The sequence below is a fragment of the Melanostigma gelatinosum genome (assembly GCF_949748355.1).
Source record: "Melanostigma gelatinosum genome assembly, chromosome: 9".
NCBI lineage: Eukaryota > Metazoa > Chordata > Actinopteri > Perciformes > Zoarcidae > Melanostigma > Melanostigma gelatinosum.
In genome coordinates, this window is record NC_136642.1 from 17,186,735 (window position 1) to 17,212,506 (window position 25,772).

General features: G+C 43.4%; 2 protein-coding genes across 2 annotated transcripts; one reads left to right on the forward strand and one right to left on the reverse strand.

Moving 5' to 3' along the window:
* Window positions 1–2,874: 2,874 nt before the first annotated feature.
* LOC306782292 (sulfotransferase 2B1-like) lies at window positions 2,875–8,110 on the reverse strand. Its single transcript, XM_079275591.1, has 6 exons — window positions 8,009–8,110; window positions 5,519–5,727; window positions 4,517–4,643; window positions 4,241–4,335; window positions 3,422–3,602; window positions 2,875–3,235 (listed from the first exon to the last, which is right to left on the reverse strand). The coding sequence occupies exons 1-6, from the start codon at window positions 8,106–8,108 to the stop codon at window positions 3,120–3,122; spliced, it is 828 nt and encodes a 275-aa protein (XP_079131717.1). The 5' UTR covers window positions 8,109–8,110; the 3' UTR covers window positions 2,875–3,119.
* A 2,573-nt stretch (window positions 8,111–10,683) lies between these two features.
* LOC306782185 (sulfotransferase 2B1-like) lies at window positions 10,684–24,458 on the forward strand. The gene is made up of 6 exons (XM_079275422.1): window positions 10,684–11,011; window positions 20,473–20,681; window positions 21,580–21,706; window positions 21,888–21,982; window positions 22,626–22,806; window positions 23,005–24,458. The coding sequence occupies exons 1-6, from the start codon at window positions 10,873–10,875 to the stop codon at window positions 23,118–23,120; spliced, it is 867 nt and encodes a 288-aa protein (XP_079131548.1). The 5' UTR covers window positions 10,684–10,872; the 3' UTR covers window positions 23,121–24,458.
* Window positions 24,459–25,772: the final 1,314 nt, after the last annotated feature.

Below are 25,772 nucleotides of genomic sequence, written 5' to 3' on the forward strand. Positions count from 1 at the left end.
AAAACTCCCGCTTGCCTGTCGACAGAGCGAGGCGGCTGCTGTGACTCATTGACAATAGCCTGACCTTGTGAATTCCAGTGAAAATTAGAGCGTGACTCCACCAACCATCGCCCATACAGGTTCATCCACACATTACAAGATTAATGGTATGGGCTTGTAGGACATCAGGAGCACCATCCTACCCAGTCTATGAATGAATTAACAAGGAAACTAGGTTGTAGATAAGGTCCTTAGGACTTCCTCAGTCACATCCTGGATACCTGCATTACCCAGAGTTACACAGAGAGCATTCTTCAGGGGGCAGGTCCCAAAGAACCCCTACAATTCCAATCAATGTACTTGTGAGAGAGAAGTTCAGAGCATTAAGACACGCTCCTGCCGTCTGCGGCATTGCAGTGATCATGTGTCCAATCCAGTTTTATCAAGCAGGCTTGTGTCGGCTTGTGGAAGCAAGCACACCGATCCTTTAAAACCTGCCCTTCAGCACATACAGAGGCAAGGCAAGGCAAGTTTATTTGTATCGCACATTTCAACAACAAGGTAATTCAAAGTGCTTCACATAAAACCATTAAAAGCATCAAAACATAAGGCAAAAGAAAAGGAGATTTAAAAACAATTAAAGACACTGTAAGAAATAAAATTCAGTCGTAAAAAGTAAAGGAGATTTAAAACATACATTGAAACAATAATTGATGTCTCCCTGAGACATTACGCTGCACGCAATCAACCATACACTGCCGCAATTCTGCAATTACTCGCACACAAACCACGTCTGGAAAAGATCTCTGCCGATCTGCGTTTTATAGTGTACGCCTTGCACGAACTCGGTCCCGGAGGAAATGGCGATATATTGTGCAGTCCTTTTAAAGCCATTAAAAGCATCAAAACATAGGCAAAAGAAAAGGAGATTTAACAGCAATTAAGAACAGTGTAAGAAATAAAATACAGTAGTAAAATGCAGAAATGCAGGAAATTGATTAATATATTAATTGAATGTGGTTCAATTAAAGGCAGCAGCAAACAGAAAAGTCTTCAATCTTGCTTTAAATGAGCTGAGGGTCTCAGCAGACCTGCAGCTTTCTGGGACTTTGTTCCAGATATGTGGAGCAGAAAAACTGAACGCTGCTTCTCCATGTTTAGTTCTGACTCTGGGAACAGAAAGTAGACCGGTCCCAGACGACCTGAGGGGTCGGGATGGTTCATAAGGTAGCAGCAGATCAGAGATGTATTTTGGCCCTAAACCATTCAGTGCTTTGTAAACCAACAGGATTTTAAAGTCAATTCTTTGTTGGACAGGAAGCCAGTGCAAATACATCAGAACTGGGGTGATATGATCCACCCTCCTGGTCTTAGTGAGGACTCGAGCTGCAGCGTTCTGAATCAGCTGCAGCTTTCTGACAGACTTTTTACAGAGACCTGTAAACACACCGTTACAGTAGTCCAGTCTGCTGAAGATAAATGCATGGACAAGTTTTTCCAAATCCTGTTGAGACATAAATCCTCTAATCCTTGATATATTCTTCAGGTGATAGTAGGCTGATTTTGTAATTGTCTTGATATGGCTGTTCAGGTTGAGGTCTGAATCCATAACTACACCTAGATTTCTGGCTTGGTTTGTGGGTTTTAACATCAGTGACTGAAGCTGAGCGGTGATTTTCAATTGTTCGTCCTTGGTACCAAAAACAATTACTTTTGTTTTATCTTTGTTTAATTGAAGAAAATTCTGGCACATCCAGTTGTTGGTTTGTTCAATGCAGTTACCCAGCCCTTGTATGGGATTATAGTCCCCTGGTGACATAGTTATGTAGATTTGTGTGTTGTCTGCATAATTATGATAACACACTTTGTTGCTTTCCATAATCTGAGCTAGTGGAAGCATGTAGATGTTGAACAGAAGAGGCCCCAGTATTGAACCTTGGGGAACACCACATGTCATTTTAGTCAGCTCTGATGTGTAATCAGCTACAAACACAAAGTATTCTCGGCCCTTCAAGTAGGATTCAAACCAGTTAAGTGCTGTGCCAGAGAGTCCCACCCAGATGTTTAGTCTTTCTAGGAGTATGGCATGGTCGACCGTGTCGAATGCAGCACTGAGATCTAGTAACACTAAGACTGAACTTCTGCCATTGTCTATGTTCAAGTGGATGTCGTTGAAGACCTTAACAAGAGCAGTTTCAGTGCTGTGGTGCTGTCGAAAGCCTGACTGGAAAACATCAAAGCAGTTATTTACGGCCAAGAAGTCGGTCAGCTGTTGGAAAACCGCTTTTTCAATTATTTTACTTAAAAATGGGAGGTTTGATATTGGCCTATAATTTTTCATCGTTGCGGAGTCTAAACTAGCCTTCTTTAGGAGCGGTTTAATAACTGCAGTTTTTAGGGCTTGTGGGAAGACACCTGAGAGAAGGGATGTGTTTACAATTTGTAAAAGATCAGTGCTCATGCAGTTTGAAATATTTTTGAAAAAGTGTGTTGGTAGAATACCCAAGCAGCAGGAGGATGACTTCAGATGTTGTATGATGTCTTCTAGGCTTCTAAGGTTGATTGAATGAAATTGTGTCATGATATTTGAATGGATGTTATTCAGAGATCGGGACAACACATATCCTGTGGTTGATGTGGAGGCACTGACTGCTTGTCTAATTTTCAGAATTTTGTCAGTAAAAAAGGTGGCAAATTGATTGCATGCCCAGGTGGATTGGAGTTCAGCAGCTACCGACACTGGAGGGTTTGTTAGCCTGTCGACGGTAGCAAATAAGGCGCGTGTATTGTTCTTGTTTTTGGTTATGATGTCAGAGAAGAATGACTGCCTTGCATTTCTAAGTTCCAAATTATAATTGCGAAGTCTCTCTTTATAGATGTCACAGTGAACAAGTAAGACAATTGTGGTTTGTATTCATTCAATCACGCTCTACAGCAGTGGGTGTGTACATAGATCTGCACTCTAATGAGTTCACTTTTCTAGTCTTAATCATGTTTAGTGTTTTTTAAATCAATGAAGGGCTTTTTGTCATATGCGTAACATTAAAACCAAATTTTGTTGCAGTTAGCACCATTGTCCTACTTGCCTTGATTAATATTTCTACAGCTCTTTCCCTCTCTGTCTCTGCTATGGCTGATGATCAATCCAGGCTCCACGGCAGAGAGAAGCTCTCGCCCTCCAGCTCTTTGCGAATGACCGATGTCAATCTGGCCAGTTGCTCTGGGCTGAAATGGTTTTTCCAGTCTCCCGCAACACCTAATACAAACACACACACACACACACACACACAGACCAAGACAGTCACGTGAACGCAGTGAATCCCTGATGTGAAAGAAAATCAACAAAAAATGCAGTCAGACAGTTTTTGCTGAGACTGGAAATCCACTAACATATCCGATTTAATCTCACTCCTTACTCCTAATAATCCAATCTGAGCCTCACCTTTTCTCAGGAATGGAGATGTGTCGGAGTTCATGTATTTCTTAGGGACCAGGCTGAAGTTGGACATGTTGTTGTTCTTCATGCTCCTGAAGGAGCAATGTTCTGCTATCTTCTGAATGGCTTCTTCACTCAGTTTACGGCCCAGGAAGTCTGAAATACGCCTGATAGCTGCAGGGAGGTCCTAAAAGAGCGGCACATTTATGTAAAAGCAACGGGTGTTTGCTTTCATCTTATAATGCACAGTCTCTAATGAAGAATCTTCTGCATGATCTCTACAATGAGGGCTCGTTGTGAAGCCCCCGATGATGATGAAGTTTGACTGGTCATATTTAAGAAGCATCTCATTGCTGTAGCTTTAATTATGCTTCGTCTACACGGGAGGCTTTTAAGCAGGTTTTTTTCCAGTCGTCAACAATCATTTAGATTTGAATCAATATTGTTATCGACACCGGCTGCGGAAGTTTATTTTCCTCTGTTGTCCGTGCATAACTACAGAAAAAAAAATGCGGGAGACCTACACTATATGCTGTGCCTGAACGCCTCCTGTGTAGACACAGACTGATGCAGCTGTGTTACAGATGTGCTCCTTTCACTGCTCACTGTCTCGACATTTTGTTGAACTTCTTTCTATGAAGCCACTGAAACAATGCGATGTGTGTCTTATAACAGTGAACAGTGTAACAGTAGTGTGTTACTGTGCAAAAGAGGCCGCCTTCCATCAGTCAAAATACGAGTAACAATTGTAATGCAATTGCAATATAGCTTAAATATAAACATACAGGTTTTTTTTTTATTATATATTGATTATATTCAGTTTACCTGAACCATTTCTTCATATGTGATGTACATTATTCTGTGTCCCAGATCTGCGCCTCTCCAGCTCTTCACGTGGTCCGTCCATTTTCCAAACGGCACTGCAGACAATAGGGCACAGTGCGTAAACACACTGCTCTACTTTAGTGGACACGACAGACAAAGAGGACTTTCAACAGCTAAAATCTGTCCACGTGGTAATACACCAGAATGCTTAACCACTCTGCTGGAATTCAAACATTTATCAAATTAAACTCTTCTATGTGTTATGAGACCTCTGACCTTTGCCCTTCAGGAATTTCTCCATGAATTCATCAAATGTTCCTGGAGGTTCGAGGAATTCGGCCATCTTATGGAAGTAGTATGACGACACCACGACGTCCTTAGGGTTCCTCATGACATAGATCACCTACGGCAAAGACACGAGACACTAATTCAATAACACAACAGGTGTTATTTGTATTAACCCTGTTTCTCAGTGTAGAAATATGCTAACGGTATTTACAGGCATTAAACGTATACGTATTATGTGTGTGTGCTCATTTGCAATAGTGTTGCGTGTGTCATAGAGCAAAGGTTTGAATCTGTGTGAGGCACTCACGCGCTTCCCGTACAAAGAAGACGCTCTGACACACAGGTGGTTTAAACTATATTGTTTTTAAATCTCCTTTTCTTTTGCCTTATGTTTTGATGCTTTTAATGGTTTTATATGAAGCACTTTGAATCACCTTGTTGTTGAAATGTGCTATACAAATAAACTTGCCTTGCCTTAAACTCGTAACTAGATGTGTTGTGTAGCGGGTTAGTCTGTGAGATATTGTGTAGCAACCTGTAGGAACAGCACCTTCGCTATACCTGAGAACGACTGGACTCCCACACACAGTGTGTGAAGATAACGGGTCCCTGTGCAGGACAAGGTCAACTCCTCATGAGAATGAATAAAGAAACGGGGAAATGATAGAACGGGGCTCACAAAACACTGTTGCTAGGGATACTTAATCAATTCTTGTGTTTTGTGAAACCATAGATCTATGTTGTTTATGCTTTGATGCTTGACTTATTAAATTGTTAATACTTATAGATCGTCTACCGTCTTCTGTTCATCGAATGTAATTCCAATCAAAACGATCTGCGCGGGGTCCTTCTGAAGGTGTAGTCTTTTGGAGTCAGATTATACGGTGGGCTTTTTGCCCGAGGGTAAATCCCCAACATCAGGTACAACGATGCACAGATTGCATCGAAGAGATCACACAGGAATGTCACACAAAGCCTCCACCCTCTTACCTTGGATTTGGAGGAGTGGAAGGAGGGGGGCATGAGGTGGTAAGGAAAATGTGTGACCAGCCCCCGCGGAGACTTCAACTTATCCACAACCAATGCTAATCTTTTCTCCTCCAGCCAGGGGACCCTGTCCCAGTTCGGAACGGTTTGGATCGGCGTCAGGTCCCCCCCATTCAGAACCAGCGGGAGGATCTCCTGCATCCAGACAGTACCTGGAAAAAACAATTAAACAGCAGATTAAACATAACAAGAATGCTGCAAGTACTTTGTGGTGGCGGGGCGTGTTCAGGCTCAGCTGCAGAGGGGACAGAGTGGGGGAGTGGTTCAGGGAATGGTGCCGGGAAGAGGCTTAATTAGGCGCAGCTGAAATCCATCTTGAATGGTACTTGTGCTCCGAGGATCCAAGAGTTTGTTACATACTTACTTCTACTAGAAGTGAAATACACCAATATGCTGATGAAAGCAACAATACATGGTCAAAAATCAGGACACCTCCCACTTGAGCCCTGTTTTTTTTAGCAGATAGTAGTTGAAATTTTGGCAAATTGGCATAATTTAAAGTATGCCGAATTAGCAATTAGCAGTTACTGTTTGCATTGTATACATGGATGTACAGACAACTATCAATTACATTGATACTGGAGAAAGTTCTGTGGTCGCAAGGAGTGTCCTTACTCTTACTGTGATTTTGAAACAGATTTATGGATATTTATTCGTGATGGACATTGATGACCTCCTCCTAAAGCCTTGGTCCCTGTGAGCCTGAATGGGAATAAGGCGGTATGGCAAGTAAATCAATGAATGAGCAAAAGAGCACATTCCTTTCTAAGCACACTAAACTATGTGCATGTCTTACCCTAATAACAAGCACACAATCTCAACCACGGTTAAAATTCTTCAAAGAAAATCCTCAAGCCAATAGGAAACAATGTCAGCATGGCTCACCAATGACTTTCACGTGCAAGCAAGACATATTATGGTTAAATAAAACCACATGGCGGAGCTTAAATCAATTTGGTTGTGTAGTGACTGCCTTCATTAACTCTCACCACCGTTCACACATGCTGGGAAATGATTGGTTTGGAACGAAGGGTCCGAGTTGACACTGTGTGACCATTTCTTATGTGCTGTGTCAGCCAAAATCCTGTGAAAGTGCAACAGTTTGGCTGCAGTGGTGTCCTGCTAATGTCTCTGTGAAGCAATAACTTTGATAAAATATTAACCTATAATTTAATAGATAACACACTTTGCTTTACATAAAAATGAATCATTACATGCAATGAGGCAAACAGATTGTACATTTGAGGGAGACAGACTATTGAATCTGTATCATTTTCTGTATATGTTTGTGATTTGGGTTAAGTCATAACAAACACTGGTGTCTTCCACAGAGAGATTTTGGGCATACTCTAAGCTCTCCATGGAGTGCCCCCAGAGACCATGACAATGCAGCAGGAACGGATGTACAGATGGACATAAAACTGCTCAGATCAAGGACTTCAAGCAGATTCAGCAGGAGACTCTGGTAGCCTACACGTTGCTCCCAAGTGTCTCGCTGGCAAGGCCCTTTTCTCCTTGTGCATCATTAAAGGCAACTCTGAATTGAAAGTCGTATCCTAAATCATGTGCTGGTCCTTCAGAGGACTTGAAGACCAGGTTTAAAGATTTACTAAGCGTTATGTCATTTGTAAGGTGTAAACTTGCTGCAGTATATTTAGGAACAGTCGACTGAGAAGATTAAAACCCCACTGACTCAAGAGGGAGAATACCACAGAGACGTACTGTGGGGGTGTCCCAGACTAAAGATGCACATAGTTGAATCTGATTGGTCAAGTCTTGCCTAAAGTGTTTTCTCAATGATCCATATTCTCATTTGAGACATTGGCTTCCGGTTACACCAAACAAACCCCAATTAAACATTTTGTCGTCTTGACTTGGCAAAATAATTTATTTTATAATAGATGTTTCATACAAGACAATATAGAATAAACATTCAAAGATCCTTTACCATTATAAAATGAGCATTTTAATGACAAAGTGCAAAACAACATCCATGCAAAAGTAAAATATAATGTTTAACAATTGGATCAAATATAAATAACAAATAATAAGATAATCTTTTGGCTAAACAATTTCACAATGTTGGAATTTCAGTCAAAAATAAAGTTACACTACTGGGTCCTCACATCATCAGATGATGGGAATACATGAAGACTTCTCTTTCGGAACTTTAGAGTCATAGCTCATTGAAGAGAACATGTACAAGCATTCCACACTGTGAACTAACCCTTTCTAGCAGAGGTATCAATACATAACACAACTATTCTGCAACTCTGTTACGTCTAACTCACAGTGTCATCAGCAGAGCGATCAATGACACCCTGTCAGAGAAACTGCACCACAAATGACAGAAGTATGCACACATGTTACTCTAAACGTCAAGTTGCTCTGTGAAGCTGGCGGTGAGCCTGAACGTTTCACAGAAACACTGACCTGATTTCGGGTACACGACAACCGTGACGTCCTCGTCTTGAAACGTGAACTCCTGCGCGAACTTCAAGCTCTCTACGGAGTGAGCGTCTTTAGAAAGCATAAGCCCGCGATGCAGCAGATACATTTTTTCAGAAGACATCGTGTTGCGAGCAATAACACAGAGCTACTGAAAGCTGCAAAGCGCAGATCAAACACGGAGAGAGGCGGCTCTGCAGCTGCTGCGTACAGGTACGTGGGGGGAAAATCGTAACTGACACATAATCGCACATGGAAAGATCATACAAAATACAAAAACTTCATGACCCCACGATCTTCGGCTTCCAAACTCCTCCCATGTGTATTTCTTATCATTGATTTGTGTTACTCTTACTTCAAGTATAAATTATTTAACAGAGCACAAATGCTTTAAAGTGCTGCCGCATCGCTCAGATATCTAGACAATTAAAGCGTCTGTTTCGTAATTATACCTGAGAAAAAAACAACTACATATAGTAACCATTTCTTCTTCCTTTTTTTGCTGTTTTAAGCCCACTGTTTGTTCTTTTATATGACACTTTTTAGACTGCCATCTTGGCAAGGAGTCCCTCAAAAAATAAATTTTGAATCTCAATGGGAAATATTCCTGGAAAAATAAAGGTTGAATCAAATAAAAAATATAAATAAATCTTGTCTGTGTCTAAAACAGCTAAATAGCTCTGAGTCAGTTGACGTGAGTGCAAACAGGGAGAACCAGTGGTTCACCAGAGAAAAACTTGTGTGTTCGATCTAAAGGACAGAGAGACACATTATCTGGACTGATGTCACACAGACGTACAAGGTATTTCATAAACAAATTGAATTAAGGACAAAGCAACAGTAAAGCAATATTATTATTATTATCATTATTAAAACAACATTCATATTGTAGTAAAAGTGAATGTTCTGGAGCATTCATTTGTCAATAATGTAAATAAAATATATTCATTCACTGTTAAATAATATGCGCTATACTTGTAAAGCTTATATTGCGGAGTTGTGAGGTCACTGTAAGTAGGTCAAAAACGCCGAATGGGGCATTCCGTCACCCGTTCGTACGATAGGAACAGATACAGTGGCCCTGAAAGTAACGCTTGCTTAAACCACCAGATTAGGGCAGAAACTGCCATCTTAGAGTAGGAGAAGAGCTCTTTTTATCTATCCACACAGAGACTTCGAAATAGTTTAGAACTGCACCCTTTCCTTTTCTGCACCTTAAGTGTTAACAATATGCTGTACACCAGCGGTTCCCAAACTTTTTAGGCCGCGCACCCCCTTCTACATCCCGACCGGGTTCGCGCACCCCCCCCCCCCCCCCCCCATTAATAAAAAAAAAAAAAAAAAGAAGCAACAGAGCCTTTTAAGCCTTCATAGCATAAGAATCGGACCAATGAGAGAACAGTTTGCTCGCGCGTGGCATTTGTTTACAAGATTTAGTCCGCTGTTAAATGTTGCAGTGTGAACACAAACCGAACAAAGGAGCAACTGCAACATTGTATCATATTAATCCCTGAATCAGAACAAAGCAAACAAACTGAAGGTGTGAAAACGCCCTGAAACACTGCAACAAAGTTTCAATAACTTTCAGTGACACAAGGCGTCACTTTTAAAGAGCAATACGGATCGCGAGCACACACGCACAGGCTCAGAGGCAGATTATCACATTTAATTTACAATTAATGAGCGACTAATGTAGCCAGGATGTCTTCGGACAAAGCATCGATGCGGCGCGACACAGTGTTGTTGGACACCGGGATCATGTCCAACTTTTTTGCTTCTTTCTCCCCAATCATACATTCCACCATCTCTCTGGCAGCTGGCAAGCTCACGTCTTCGGCGATTGTGTGCGGTAGCCCCTTTCTCGCTCTTCTGTAACCAGATATGAAGCCCGTAGTGCGTCATTTATAGACCCAACACATGAATGAGACTGCAGTTGTTTTGGCTGTTTTGTAATTCCTCCAATTTCGATATAAAGAATGTAAGGGGCTTTTGACTTGCACTGGCATGCTTGGTGTTCAGGTGGCGACGTAAATAAGAGCTTCAGACTGTTAGCCAGAACCTCACTGCACACCACGCACTGTGGCTTTGGGGAATCTGCGTTGCCAATCCAAGTGAAGCCCAGACACACATACTTTTCATCATATTTCCTCTTTTTTTCCCAGTCTGATGCTCACTCTCGTTTCCTCTTTTTTCACCTTGACTCCGCGATGGGCCGATGTGCTCCCGATTTGTCTGTGCAATCCCTTCCTCCTTCCTCCGTCTCATCTTCCTCTGACTCTGGCTCGATTTCTTCTCCCGGTCTCTCCCCAATAACGCACCTCTCCGTTCCCCTCGCCTCCGATTCCTCTCTCTCTCTCTGTCCCTCTCCTCTTTTACGACTGATAGCTTCAGATGTCCCACCTGACAGTTTTTAAATTAAAATTACATTTTTTTTTAATATTTAATATTATTACACCATCAGACCGCCATTACACTTTTCCTCTCGCGCACCCCCTAGAGGCAGCTCGCGCACCCCCAGGGGTGCGCGCACCCCACTTTGGGAATCCCTGGTCTAGATATCTGAGCGATGCGGCAGCACTTTAAAGCATTTGTGCTCTGTTAAATAATTTATACTTGAAGTAAGAGTAACACAAATCAATGATAAGAAATACACATGGGAGGAGTTTGGAAGCCGAAGATCGTGGGGTCATGAAGTTTTTGTATTTTGTATGATCTTTCCATGTGCGATTATGTGTCAGTTACGATTTTTCCCCCACGTACCTGAACGCAGCAGCTGCAGAGCCGCCTCTCTCCGTGTTTGATCTGCGCTTTGCAGCTTTCAGTAGCTCTGTGTTATTGCTCGCAACACGATGTCTTCTGAAAAAATGTATCTGCTGCATCGCGGGCTTATGCTTCCTAAAGACGCTCACTCCGTAGAGAGCTTGAAGTTCGCGCAGGAGTTCACGTTTCAAGACGAGGACGTCACGGTTGTCGTGTACCCGAAATCAGGTCAGTGTTTCTGTGAAACGTTCAGGCTCACCGCCAGCTTCACAGGGCAACTTGACGTTTAGAGTAACATGTGTGCATACTTCTGTCATTTGTGGTGCAGTTTCTCTGACAGGGTGTCATTGATCGCTCTGCTGATGACACTGTGAGTTAGACGTAACAGAGTTGCAGAATAGTTGTGTTATGTATTGATACCTCTGCTAGAAAGGGTTAGTTCACAGTGTGGAATGCTTCTACATGTTCTCTTCAATGAGCTGTGACTCTAAAGTTCCGCAAGAGAAGTCTTCATGTATTCCCATCATCTGATGATGTGAGGACCCAGAAGTGTAACTTTATTTTTGACTGAAATGTCCTCACAACGACTGGAAAACTCTTTTTCGATGAGGGTCAACGCACTTTAAAACTGAAGCTCAAGAATGGATCGATACCAAATGTCTGTGACCCAACTTCAGACCCGCAAGCTGTAAGTTTTGCCATTATTACGTTGTTTTACTGTTTGTGTTGCAGGTCAGCCGGTTGAACTTACACACGTTATGATAACCGGATACATAATTTAACATTTAACACAAGTGTGGAAGTTTGAGTCTGTTCCACAGCGAGGAGGCCAGAGCATGTGTCCGGCTGCTTTGTACAGTCGACACGCTGCAATAAGAAATCTACCAAGACTGGTTTACAATTAAAAGGAATTTAATCCCACTGATGCAAGCACATTATTTACAGTGAAGTACACTATTTCATGAAATATTAAATCAATAAAACCCTGTTTGCAAAAAACTCAACTCAGCTCCTCAGGTATAAAACCTGTCAGTCCTCTGAGAGCCATCACGCGAGAGAGCAAAAGACTTGAAATTAAACCACCCACATCCGTTCGAAACACCTCCTCTTCCGTTTATCCCGATTCCTATTGGCTAACTCCCAGGAGTGTATTCGCCTGTCTGTCCCTGAGTTTACTAACACATTCAATGACCGTCTGTTACGGTTTAATCCCTTCTATGATAATCCTTCAGTATAAACGTGCAACTTTGGCAAAAGCTTCATGTCTCAAATTCTACTTCTAGCTACTAATCCTAAAACACTTTATGCTTATCTTAATTATGCATTTCCAAAACCCTTATGATTATGACTAATTATGAATTCTTAAATGTGAATCATTGAACACTTTTATTATAGCTACTAAACACACAGTTCTATGCTCAAATTTCTAACACAAGTTACACTCAAAGTCAAATGTTCCGTAGAGTGGGTGGCACCATCCAAATTAGCGAGACCATCAGAGCAGCATCTTGGCTGGGCTTATAAGATATATATATTTTTCTCTCTCCAGATGTTCCTGCAGTATCTGATTGACGACAGCTCATCAAGTGCAGCAACAGCCCCAATGTGTACCGCTGCAATGGTGAAAAAACATTGAGGAGAAATACCCAAAGCTGTCCAGAGCATCCCCGTCCACCTGTGTGCCGTTCTCTGAAGCAGGTTTTATTGTGCTCAAAACAAGGAGCGCAAAAGAATCAAGCACACACAGGTCTGTTTTCTTTTGATCAGGTAGCCAGAGGTGATTTTAAATCCTTTTATTTGGGTTTAATTAGTTTTTTGAAAATTGTGAAATCGTTCAGCCTACAAGCCCACTGCTGTGCTTGGAGCCTGTTAGGTCTCTGCAGTGTAATAACTATTTGTTATGCATCCTGCGATCTATTCTGACTTTTGTTTTATTTGTTTTGTTAATTCATGAAAAAATGTATTAATTAATCTAACCAGGCTTTAATTTGATTTGCCAACATTGTGAAATTGTTTAGCCAAAAGATTATCTTATTATTTGTTATTTATATTTGATCCAATTGTTAAACATTATATTTTACTTTTGCATGGATGTTGTTTTGCACTTTGTCATTAAAATGCTCATTTTATAATGGTAAAGGATCTTTGAATGTTTATTCTATATTGTCTTGTATGAAACATCTATTATAAAATAAATTATTTTGCCAAGTCAAGACGACAAAATGTTTAATTGGGGTTTGTTTGGTGTAACCGGAAGCCAATGTCTCAAATGAGAATATGGATCATTGAGAAAACACTTTAGGCAAGACTTGACCAATCAGATTCAACTATGTGCATCTTTAGTCTGGGACACCCCCACAGTACGTCTCTGTGGTATTCTCCCTCTTGAGTCAGTGGGGTTTTAATCTTCTCAGTCGACTGTTCCTAAATATACTGCAGCAAGTTTACTGTGGATCCGGAGCTTATAAGCGCTCCCCGGACCTGACTGTACCAGGGAAGTTGGATTTACAGACAACTTTTCGCACAGGATGGGATCTCCAGTACGACAGAGCCATGGTCCGGTGGACATCTCCATGGATGATGCAGCCGGTCCTCTGTTGTCCTGACCTGTCCCCCTGGATCCTAAATACCGCTTTCATCAACGTGAAAGGCAAAATGCTGAAGTTGCGGTGGGGTCCTAACTATGCTGATTATTTGCAAGACGAATATGTTGATCTGGACCAACAGCCCGATCATGCAGCGCCGCACAGCGCTCCACGTGAAAAACAGAGCGCTGTGTTATTGAGAACCAAGACATGCAGTTGCGTACAGTGAGTTACCACCTGCCGAGCCTAGGCCCACCGAACCCGGACCCGGGCCTGCGCATGAGGGATTTGCCTCCTACCAAAACGCAAAATTGGATGCACGCGCAGGTGAATCGCTCAGATTTGTGGGCTAAAGTGACGGAGCTCCAGATGGAGGACGGCCAGCCATTATACGCAGCTCTCGCTCAAGTCCGGAACCTTGCCAGCCCGGAGGACAGGGAGGCGTACGTATGGCTTGGGTTGAGTGCTGATGCGGATGGGGATTGCATTGGACCCCTCCCACGCCCCTTCTCGTTAGTAGTCACCTATTACAAGTGGGTGTGGAGGGGGCTGGACGTCAGCATTGGCCGACACCCATCGGTACTATATCACCAGCTCCTGAAGGGTAAGATTGTTCAGTACGATCCTGACTCTCCCCCGAGCCTCCGCTCCGGCTGTACCGCTCCGCCTCCGGACCCGGTGCTACCGGTCATCACACTGCAGAGTCGCGCACCATGGATCTCCCACTTCTACATGGGAGGGTTCAAGAATTTAGGCGCTCCTCAACCTTTACCCCCGCATCATTAAAACGACAAGGCAAGCGACTGGACCAATCAAGTGAACGACCAAGGAATGGAAAACGACTATGGATTTGCTTAATGGCTAAAGTAGTAGCAGTACTAACAGGACTGAGCATCGTCCTGGCTATACTGTACTACTATGGTAGTGTCCCATGGGCCCTCACTCATGTAAGGGTGTCCCACACTACCACAAAGAGGTTCGACCAGACATGCTGGACGGTTGAATCTGGAACGATCGTTCTCTCCCAACTCACTGGATGGAGGAGCACCTCGCCCCAGTTGGACCTTGAGGTTGGGTCTAATGCAACCAGTCAAGTCCAAGAAGGGGGTGGGACGGCACCGAACCTGACAGCTACCATCATCGCGTGGATGACTATCTGGGAACAGAAAATCAACGAGACGGGTGAAGAAGCAGACTGGGCAGGTGAATTCCAGAGAGTAATAGAGAATTCGACATGGAGGATAGATGACGTATCTACGCTGGGAGCGGAGATGAAGATTACAATAATGATGAAGAAAGCAGAAGACGAAAAAACGGCACAGTGTAATTGGATCTACCCCAAAAACGGTGTCCCAGGCTGGTACTGTTCATGGGCATGTGTCTCATGGGCAGAGCAAGGGAACGAGGGATACTGGAAACCCGAGGTAACATATGCAGCGAGCCACCGCAATGATACATGTTTGACGATTTTACCGGCAGAAGGAATGTTCTGGGGACACTACAATCTCACCTGTGAGGCCACACCACCGCGACGTAAACCACGGCGGTTTAAAGTTAAAGTGAAGCCACTAGGTAACACCACCAACTACCAGCAGAACAACATCACCAGCCGAGCCGTCAATGTCACGCAGGAGGAAGAAGAGGAAATACTACCTACGGCTCAAGAGGACAAAGAATGGCAGCCGCCCCCGCCACGATTCAAGCCGAGTGACAGTCTTCGGAGAAATAGGAGCAGGATATGGATGAAGCATTGTAAAACAAACAAGCTCCCTCTCCTAGATAAGTGCTTCTGGAATGTGTTCTTTTATTGCGAAGGTCAGAATTACTTCGTAATAACTCCGGTTAACAAACCACAGTATCAGGCTCATAAGAACATCTATCTACCCCTACCTAATGCCCAGCACGAGGAGTAGCTCAACAACACCCTGCCATGGATATGGATAACCCCGCTAACCCATTTCAAGGGGGCCTTCAAGCAGGGATACTCCAGAGCAAGCTACGGCCTTTTGGGACCAAGGACAACCGATATGTATGTACAAAAACTGCCAAAACCCGAGGATTTGATGACAGTCCCAAGAGGGGATTTCCAAAAAATTGACACTTGTGTGACCGCCAAAATGTTCAACGCTCTGAATGGAACAGAGTATCTAGCCGACGGCGCCTCCCCGAGATGCACACTCTGGCAAGAGTGGTACCGGGCTTGGGGAACGTGGCTATATGACTGCACGGGCCTGACAACGAATCAGACGATCAAAGGAACCCTGCAGGCATGGAAAGAGGCCCACACCAGGGACGACAGCTCAACCTGGTGGGGCATACAGAAGGATGAAGTGTTAGAATGGGTGGTGCCATGTCTAACTCAAACCACAAACTACTGGGTGAAGTATCAGTACCTGGCCACAGTATACTCGAAAGAAAGAGACATCTGGCCTGGGGTTTGGAGCCGACCAGAACCATATATAGGCCCGCGGCCCTGGAAGATGGAATGCAACCGAGGAAACACGACCTGCAACATCAGCCTGGCCGGGGGACATTGTGAGACTGTGCCAGGATGGAAAGACCATTGCCAGACACACTATGGAGCAGAATATGAAACCCACGTGCAAGAAGTAACCTGGGTGAAGGGTACAGACAAAAAATGGATACGGTCAGGGCCTCTGACCAGCAGCTGTACCAACTTAATCCTGTGCCATCGCATGAAAGACAGAGTAAATGTGAACGGCCAAATCATTCCCCCAGTAACCGACCCTACAGTCTTTCTAGCTGAGGGCCACGCCTTCAGGAAAAGCCTCTGCGAGGGTAAAGAAGACAAAGGATTTGAATGGGTAGGGGCTAACCGCCTCTATGGGAACGGAATGTGCTACGAGCCAGAAGAACACTGGCTGAGTTGCGGGAGCGGCCGACGAGAACACGAGTGCAGTAGGATCGAACTAACAGGAGCCTCCATGGTCGGGACCGCAACCATCGTAGTGGAAGAATTGGCAGGGAAGATTGGAGAAGGATTCACGGTCATAAGGGGCTGGATGGGGAGTTTGTTCTCCTGGCTTTGGCCTTATTTGATGATGATAGTTGGAATTGTGATCGTGGGCCTAATAATCTGTGCCGCCATTAAGGGCGGGGTAGCAGCCACTGTTGCCTCGTGCTTTAAGGGGAAGTTGAAGGAAAAAGGAGAAGTGAAGGAGAGACTCCTCCCACGGACAAGGGAGGAGTCGACCCACCTATAAAGGGTGAACCACTGGAGCGCCATAGCCATTGCAGACCCGGAACCTCAACCAAGAGCCTCATACTGAAATAAGAACGAATTATCCTAAATAGCCAAGATGATCAACGCCACCAACACCACAACCACTGAACCTTCAGAAATGACCACCTTCGGAGTGAGTATAACTGAAGCATTCCAGAACTCCTCTGACGCAGCACGCATCTGCAGGCCAGTGATCCGATTAACCGAACTGGACTTTTGGGTCCTTGAGATCATATGGTTCTTCTACTGTTGCATGGGCAAAAGTGTCCATAGATCAGCCGCTAAGAATACTAGCCCTAGCTGTAGGGTGTCTGAAAACAGTGATTGAAAACATCTATCGAGGATCAATGTGGCTCACCCTGTCCTGGTTCGCTACTTACCTCCTAGGGAGAGTCCACATCGACTCCACTCGCTTCGGTCTAGTAAAGGCCGGAATGGTGATCATCTGGTTGGGAATCGACGTCGCTGCAGTTTTCTACAACCCCCTGAAGCTGGTCTCGGCAATCGTCGAGGCCATGATGGTGTTTGCAGCCCTGGCGTATCTCGTGGTCATGACCATGGCTATGAAGGAAAGAGGAAGAGGGCGTTGGCTCCACAAGATCGGCGCCATTGCTCTTTGGGGCATAGGTTGGGGCATAACTGTCGCCATCTACTGGGTGGGTTCTGAATCATCGATCGGGATAGCAGCTTGGCTCATGATGTATGAGCCTCTGTTTCCAAGAAGGGATGGGCCTACAAGCCCAGGCCTAACACCTCCTCCAATGGTGTTGGCATCTCCATGGCTGCATTCTCTGGCTGAAAGGCGCTCTACAAAGCGCTCCAATGCTGAGAGGGGGCCTTAAAAAAGAATGAAAATAAGACCACCCCCTGCTTGCTAGCTTTGCTTGTAAAAACTCACTGAAAATGTAATAATTAATGAAGTCTTTGTGTTCAACATCATTCAGGAGGATGCCCACTGTATCTGCTGTGGGATCCCCCGGAGCAGATATTGCACCTGTGGGAGGTAACCCAGGCCCTATGGTGCACCCAGTGCTACCTGGGGCAATTCCCGATAGGAGCAGCCAGCGGCATCTTCTGCAAGGGACGTACCCCTTATATACCTGCAATGAATGTGGTCGACTGTATGGAAGTAGAGACAAAGGCAAAAGCCGTGTGGAGTTCCGCTGAGAGAACCTCACCAGGGGTCCTGCTCTACACTGACGGTATATACTGCCCAGTATATACAAAAATATGGGAGTACCCTGATGGCACCCGAGTGTCCACCACCCACCTCACCGATGGCCGCTTCGTCGTCATTTGACCACGCCTGCCCGCGGTGCTGTACCGCGTACCAACTCCAGAAGAAGATAACGACGCAGCAAGCATCACGAGTGTGGAACACCGAGACATGGCCAGCCAGACGGAGACCGTAGGAATAATACCAAATCTGATGGGGATGTGGGGATACGACGAGAATTGCGGAGAGCTGGTGGAGGTTATCCCTGAAGGATTAGTGGTTTATCGCGGGTCCGAGGACGAAGCATCAACCAGCCCAGTCCCTACCCCAGCTTCCCTCTCCCCAGACAGCATTCTGGACCAGAATGTGATAGCCCTAGTACTGAGCCTGGACGAGCAGCTGAAGGATGCCAAAGATGACGACACCCTCCTGGATTTCCAGTCACCAGGCCTGGATGGCCTGGTGGTGATCGACAGCTGGAAACAAGGATCAGAGCCATCATCACCAGAAGACGACGTTCTCATCATCACCGCCGAGGACGACGATGAGTTCCTAGAGGATTACTTGGGGCACAATGCGGCAGCCTGAGACCTCAAGAAGGGGGTGTCAAGAAGAGTTGAGCCCACAGAGCTGCCTCGGTAACATGCTTGCACATTCAAGGGAGAGTCAGGATATAAAAGCACAAAGTATATACTCAGAATAAAGTGTAATCAAGAGATAAAGTGTATGATCATTATATAACAAAATGTTTAATCAATATGTAACAAATGTTTAATGCATAGAGTGATTTAACAAATGTAAAAACTGATTAACAAATGTTCTGTGTGACCGGAGCTGCGATGTAAGAAAAGTGTTTTGTCAGGATGAGTTAGCAAAAAGAGTGAAGATAGGAACAGATGTTATTGGGTGTGGTTAGGAAAAGACTGTTGCAAGAGATGAGTCATAGAGGCATAATATAGGATAAGCCTGGACTTGCCTGGACTTGTCTGGACATGTTCAGAACCAAACGCCCACTCAAGTGGGTGGAGAGATGAGATCATGTGTTGGACAGGAGGGGGCAGAACAGAGCCCAAATGATGGATAAAAGGAGACGTTTGCAGACAGCAAACTGGGATTTCGACACGGGCGCCGTCCAAGTGCGCTGATGAGGAGATACGGACGATCGCAACTGATGTATTGAGGACTTCGTCTCTGTTCACGGAAAGAAGGCCGCTGTTCGTGGACAATAAGATTTAAAGACGGAGGTTTTCCTCTCCCCACTGCTCGATTCTTAACAACTGGACAACGGAGAAGACGCAGCAGCCCTAGAAAGACTTTGTACTGAGTTTTGAGGACTGTTGAACGGACTTCGCTGTGAGAGCAGGAGGACTGAGGGTCCGGCCGGACCTTCGCTCCTAACAACTCCAAAAGAACCTTTTCATCACACCATTGAACATCCAGCTCCAACCGAGCCGTCTCGGCATCTAAAACTAATGAGTATAATCGAAGAAGAAAATTAAAGTAACGAATCAAGTGTAGTAACTTTTTATGTGAGTTGTAGCTTAACCCTTGCAAACTAACTAAATATAACCTGCAATAAATATCTAATCTGCATTTAAAGTAAATTTCTCAAGTGCATTCATTTGCTCAAGTAGTAAAAAGTTCCTCGTGGCAGTAAAAAGTTAAAGCCATTGTATGTCTAACAACTGAGTTCTGAAAGGTTATCCTAGAGACCGAATCCACTTAACAACCCCTTACGGTTTTAGAAAGAAGTCATCCTAGCCGTTAAAACCTAACCTGGCATTAACCAAGAGCACGGATCCATAAGAGGGAAGCTGCCATAACCGACGCGACTGGTGGGAGCGCCCGGGGCCAGGACTGGTCTCTCGGACGAGCGCGCTCAGACCGGAGGAAGCAGGGTAGACGACGGGAGTAACGGCATTTAGCGGAGCCAGGCGAGTTCCCTCGCAAGAACACCAGCTCGACAATCTTTTAATAGAGAGCTGGGTCAGTAAGTAGCCCCGTATCGGGCCAGAAGTATGCCAGGATCTAACAAAAGGAATGTGCTCTTTTGCTCATTCATTGATTTACTTGCCATACCTCCTTATTCCCATTCAGGCTCACAGGGACCAAGGCTTTAGGAGGAGGTCATCAATGTCCATCACGAATAAATATCCATAAATCTGTTTCGAAATCACAGTAAGAGTAAGGACACTCCTTGCAACCACAGAACTTTCTCCAGTATCAATGTAATTGATAGTTGTCTGTACATCCATGTATACAATGCAAACAGTAACTGCTAATTGCTAATTCGGCATACTTTAAATTATGCCAATTTGCCAAAATTTCAACTACTATGCTAAAAAAACAGGGCTCAAGTGGGAGGTGTCCTGATTTTTGACCATGTATTGTTGCTTTCATCAGCATATTGGTGTATTTCACTTCTAGTAGAAGTAAGTATGTAACAAACTCTTGGGTCCTCGGAGCACAAGTACCATTCAAGATGGATTTCAGCTGCGCCTAATTAAGCCTCTTCCCGGCACCATTCCCTGAACCACTCCCCCACTCTGTCCCCTCTGCAGCTGAGCCTGAACACGCCCCGCCACCACAAAGTACTTGCAGCATTCTTGTTATGTTTAATCTGCTGTTTAATTGTTTTTTCCAGGTACTGTCTGGATGCAGGAGATCCTCCCGCTGGTTCTGAATGGGGGGGACCTGACGCCGATCCAAACCGTTCCGAACTGGGACAGGGTCCCCTGGCTGGAGGAGAAAAGATTAGCATTGGTTGTGGATAAATTGAAGTCTCCGCGGGGGCTGGTCACACATTTTCCTTACCACCTCATGCCCCCCTCCTTCCACTCCTCCAAAGCCAAGGTAAGAGGGTGGAGGCTTTGTGTGACATTCCTGTGTGATCTCTTCGATGCAATCTGTGCATCGTTGTACCTGATGTTGGGGATTTACCCTCGGGCAAAAAGCCCACCATATAATCTGACTCCAAAAGACTACACCTTCAGAAGGACCCCGCGCAGATCGTTTTGATTGGAATTACATTCGATGAACAGAAGACGGTAGACGATCTATATATATTAACAATTTAATAAGTCAAGCATCAAAGCATAAACAACATAGATCTATGGTTTCACAAAACACAAGAATTGATTAAGTATCCCTAGCAACAGTGTTTTGTGAGCCCCGTTCTATCATTTCCCCGTTTCTTTATTCATTCTCATGAGGAGTTGACCTTGTCCTGCACAGGGACCCGTTATCTTCACACACACACGCCAGGGTTGGGGCCACTGTGTGTGGGAGTCCAGTCGTTCTCAGGGATAGCGAAGGTGCTGTTCCTACAGGTTGCTACACAATATCTCACAGACTAACCCGCTTCACAACACATCTAGTTACGAGTTTAAGGCAAGGCAAGTTTATTTGTATAGCACATTTCAACAACCAGGTAATTCAAAGTGCTTCACATAAAACCATTAAAAGCATCAAAACATAAGGCAAAAGAAAAGGAGATTTAAAAACAATATAGTTTAAACCACCTGTGTGTCAGAGCGTCTTCTTTGTACGGGAAGCGCGTGAGTGCCTCACCCGGAGATTCAAACCTTTGCTCTATGACACACGCAACACTATTGCAAATGAGCACACACACATAATACGTATACGTTTAATGCCTGTAAATACCGTTAGCATATTTCTACACTGAGAAACAGGGTTAATACAAATAACACCTGTTGTGTTATTGAATTAGTGTCTCGTGTCTTTGCCGTAGGTGATCTATGTCATGAGGAACCCTAAGGACATCGTGGTGTCTTCATACTACTACCATAAGATGGCCGAATTCCTCGAACCTCCAGGAACATTTGATGAATTCATAGAGAAATTCCTGAAGGGCAAAGGTCAGAGGTCTCATAACACATAGAAGAGTTTAATTTGATAAATGTTTGAATTCCAGCAGAGTGGTTAAGCATTCTGGTGTATTACCACGTGGACAGATTTTAGCTGTTGAAAGTCCTCTTTGTCTGTCGTGTCCACTAAAGTAGAGCAGTGTGTTTACGCACTGTGCCCTATTGTCTGCAGTGCTGTTTGGAAAATGGACGGACCACGTGAAGAGCTGGAGAGGCGCAGATCTGGGACACAGAATAATGTACATTACATATGAAGAAATGGTTCAGGTAAACTGAATATAATCAATATATAATAAAAAAAAAACCTGTATGTTTATATTTAAGCTATATTGCAATTGCATTACAATTGTTACTCGTATTTTGACTGATGGAAGGCGGCCTCTTTTGCACAGTAACACACTACTGTTACACTGTTCACTGTTATAAGACACACATCGCATTGTTTCAGTGGCTTCATAGAAAGAAGTTCAACAAAATGTCGAGACAGTGAGCAGTGAAAGGAGCACATCTGTAACACAGCTGCAGCAGCATCAGTCTGTGTCTACACAGGAGGCGTTCAGGCACAGCATATAGTGTAGGTCTCCCGCATTTTTTTTCTGTAGTTATGCACGGACAACAGAGGAAAATAAACTTCCGCGGCCGGTGTCGATAACAATATTGATTCAAATCTAAATGATTGTTGACGACTGGAAAAAAACCTGCTTAAAAGCCTCCCGTGTAGACGAAGCATAATTAAAGCTACAGCAATGAGATGCTTCTTAAATATGACCAGTCAAACTTCATCATCATCGGGGGCTTCACAACGAGCCCTCATTGTAGAGATCATGCAGAAGATTCTTCATTAGAGACTGTGCATTATAAGATGAAAGCAAACACCCGTTGCTTTTACATAAATGTGCCGCTCTTTTAGGACCTCCCTGCAGCTATCAGGCGTATTTCAGACTTCCTGGGCCGTAAACTGAGTGAAGAAGCCATTCAGAAGATAGCAGAACATTGCTCCTTCAGGAGCATGAAGAACAACAACATGTCCAACTTCAGCCTGGTCCCTAAGAAATACATGAACTCCGACATATCTCCATTCCTGAGAAAAGGTGAGGCTCAGATTGGATTATTAGGAGTAAGGAGTGAGATTAAATCGGATATGTTAGTGGATTTCCAGTCTCAGCAAAAACTGTCTGACTGCATTTTTTGTTGATTTTCTTTCACATCAGGGATTCGCTGCGTTCACGTGACTGTCTTGGTCTGTGTGTGTGTGTGTGTGTGTGTGTGTGTGTGTGTGTTTGTATTAGGTGTTGCGGGAGACTGGAAAAACCATTTCAGCCCAGAGCAACTGGCCAGATTGACATCGGTCATTCGCAAAGAGCTGGAGGGCGAGAGCTTCTCTCTGCCGTGGAGCCTGGATTGATCATCAGCCATAGCAGAGACAGAGAGGGAAAGAGCTGTAGAAATATTAATCAAGGCAAGTAGGACAATGGTGCTAACTGCAACAAAATTTGGTTTTAATGTTACGCATATGACAAAAAGCCCTTTATTGATTTAAAAAACACGAAACATGATTAAGACTAGAAAAGTGAACTCATTAGAGTGCAGATCTATGTAGAGCTTGATTGAATGAATACAAACCACAATTGTCTTACTTCGGCATGCAAAACCGGAGAGGTAAAATTCCTAATGCTCAGCCGTTGGGGAATCTTGTGTCTTTTAGGGCCCAGCCCTTTGTTCTATTTTTGTTTTTAGAGGGGTTTTTTTTCTTAAAGATCTGGAGATATCTGATTGACAGTGGCTCAAGCCTGATCCCTCTAAAAGCCCATTTAATATGTGGTGAAATTGTATGATACTGCTATAGTGTGCCTTCCTGATCGTAAGTGTTTTTTCTATATGAACTGTGCTCCACCCCTTTTTCTGTGTTGTGCCAGTGTAGCTTCCATCTGTGTTCAGGGTTTAAGGCCTTAGGGATTGGGCCAAAGGCTGCAGTTCCCAGGTGGTGGAGCTTCTACCACCAGGGAGTTGCACAAGTGTGTTGCATACAATGATTGGAATGGGATTGGTTGTTTTTCCTGCCTGTCCAGTTGAATCCTGCATGCTCTAATGTAGGTCTGTTAGACCGAAAGCTCAAATGCATTCTACACATAGATCTGAATATGACATGTCCTTTGGTTTGGACTTTGTGATACTACGAGCACCTTACTATTAACAGACTGGTGGAGCGGTGGCCATCCAGTTAAACTTACACTAGAAACTACAGAACTAACTTTACTGAACCTCATTAATCACGCACCCAACATCACTCCTATGTAATACTATTCTTTAATAGATACTATGTTCATATACTATCTATTTTATTATATTTTATATAAATTCTATGTTATTTCTATATTTTAACTTTTGCATCATTTAATGTTTAGATTATTGTAGATTTTCATTTGAACGTGTATTGTATGAGAATTGTTCTACCCAATGTATATATATATATACATTATGAATATATATATATGAAGAAAGTAAAAAATAAGTTTATTTCACGCCAGGAGATCATGTCTAAAATCTAAAATCACTATTACCGGTATATAAAATCGAACAGAGCAAGCCATTTGTCTTTTAAAATAACTTCATGTGGGGTTCACCTTAATATGTCTTGGCCATGATCCCGCTAACTGTCAACAAGTCTTCACTTTTGCAATAAAATCATTTTCAAATCAATATTTTGTGTGAAATATTCCACCAGACGCATTGCATCATTCAGAAACGGCCAAGAAGTGTCTCTGCTAGAAACGGCCGGAAACGTACTAGCCATGTGCCAGTACATGCTATTAGCCGCATACTGCTCTCATTACCCTGCATAACAAAGTCCGTATCGCCACACTCTAGTCAAGATTATACATTACAAAGTCCTTTTACATTCAGTGCAAGATAAAAGCATCAGACGAGCCTTGTTATCATAGTATCAGGCTTATGTTTGTGTGTGTTTGTCTTGAAGCTCTTTCATGTTCATCAATACTACAATTATGACCATTCATAATGTAAAAACTGTACGATTGGTTCAGGGTTTCTGTCTTGTCTTTTGCAAAAAAAAAGAAAAATACCTGAAGATCGAATGCAAACATGTTCAAACGTGTCTCCACGTGAGACATTGTTTTTCAGACTTCCACATGGATATAAGACACAGAAACACCCACACATTTGGAAAGTTGGCAGGATTGATAAAAAGTAATTATGAAATGTGAAATATAAAAAAATAGGGTAATAATTTCACTGACGGTAAAGTCAAACAAATGTTGCAGCAGATCACTTAGTTACTTTTAAACAGATCGGATTCAACCAATAGATGGCAGCCACACATCACTGTTTCTGTTCACTTGTGGTAGCAAATCCCTCACAAAATACAAATACATTCACTCATGACCATATCGGGACAAAGACGTGGGCTGACAGATTCATAGACACACACACACAAGTCATAATGACAGTAAAACTTTATTGATAGAGTCTGTGTTCATTCTCAGGAATCTGATATTCTGTTTAGTGGTGCTGCTGTTAGAAACTTATGCTGTTGATGTTTTTATTGACACATTTCAATTTTAAACTGTCTTGTTGGAGATCTGAAACCCTTCAAGAAGACAATATTAAAGGATCAGCTAAACAGCCTTCCAGGTATTCCTTACGCTGTGGAATTATTATGAGGCCGGACACTGGCAAATTTGTAAATGATTGCATCTCCCAATCTTGATAGTTGTGCTCCTTGTAACCTGCATTAAGTAGATGTCAAATTTGTCATTGACATTGACAATAAATTGATATTACAATGTTTGAATACTGATAAAAACTTTTACTCAGTTTGACCACCCTAATTCATTTCTGAACTTCTAATTCCTGCTGACTTAAATACTTTGTGTGATTTTATCTACTTATACCTTCAGCTCTATCCAGTTATTTTATTTAAAAACCGGTCCAGTAAAATTCTCTAAAATACATTTACTCAACTTAACAAATTTCTCTATAAGATATATGAATTTATACACACTGCAACTCTCACATTTGTTACAAATTCCATGTCCAT

Bases quoted from the DNA above. Each gene is read 5' to 3' on its own strand.
- LOC306782292 (XM_079275591.1), bottom strand. From the start codon at position 8,108: ATGCTTTCTAAAGACGCTCACTCCGTAGAGAGCTTGAAGTTCGCGCAG. The intron at 5,728-8,008 runs GTCAGTGTTTCT...TGTTTTTTCCAG, and splicing joins TGTCGTGTACCCGAAATCAG to GTACTGTCTGGATGCAGGAG. The intron at 4,336-4,516 runs GTCAGAGGTCTC...TATTGTCTGCAG, and splicing joins GAAATTCCTGAAGGGCAAAG to TGCCGTTTGGAAAATGGACG.
- LOC306782185 (XM_079275422.1), top strand. From the start codon at position 10,873: ATGTCTTCTGAAAAAATGTATCTGCTGCATCGCGGGCTTATGCTTCCT. The intron at 21,707-21,887 runs GTCAGAGGTCTC...TATTGTCTGCAG, and splicing joins GAAATTCCTGAAGGGCAAAG to TGCTGTTTGGAAAATGGACG. The intron at 21,983-22,625 runs GTAAACTGAATA...CCGCTCTTTTAG, and splicing joins CATATGAAGAAATGGTTCAG to GACCTCCCTGCAGCTATCAG.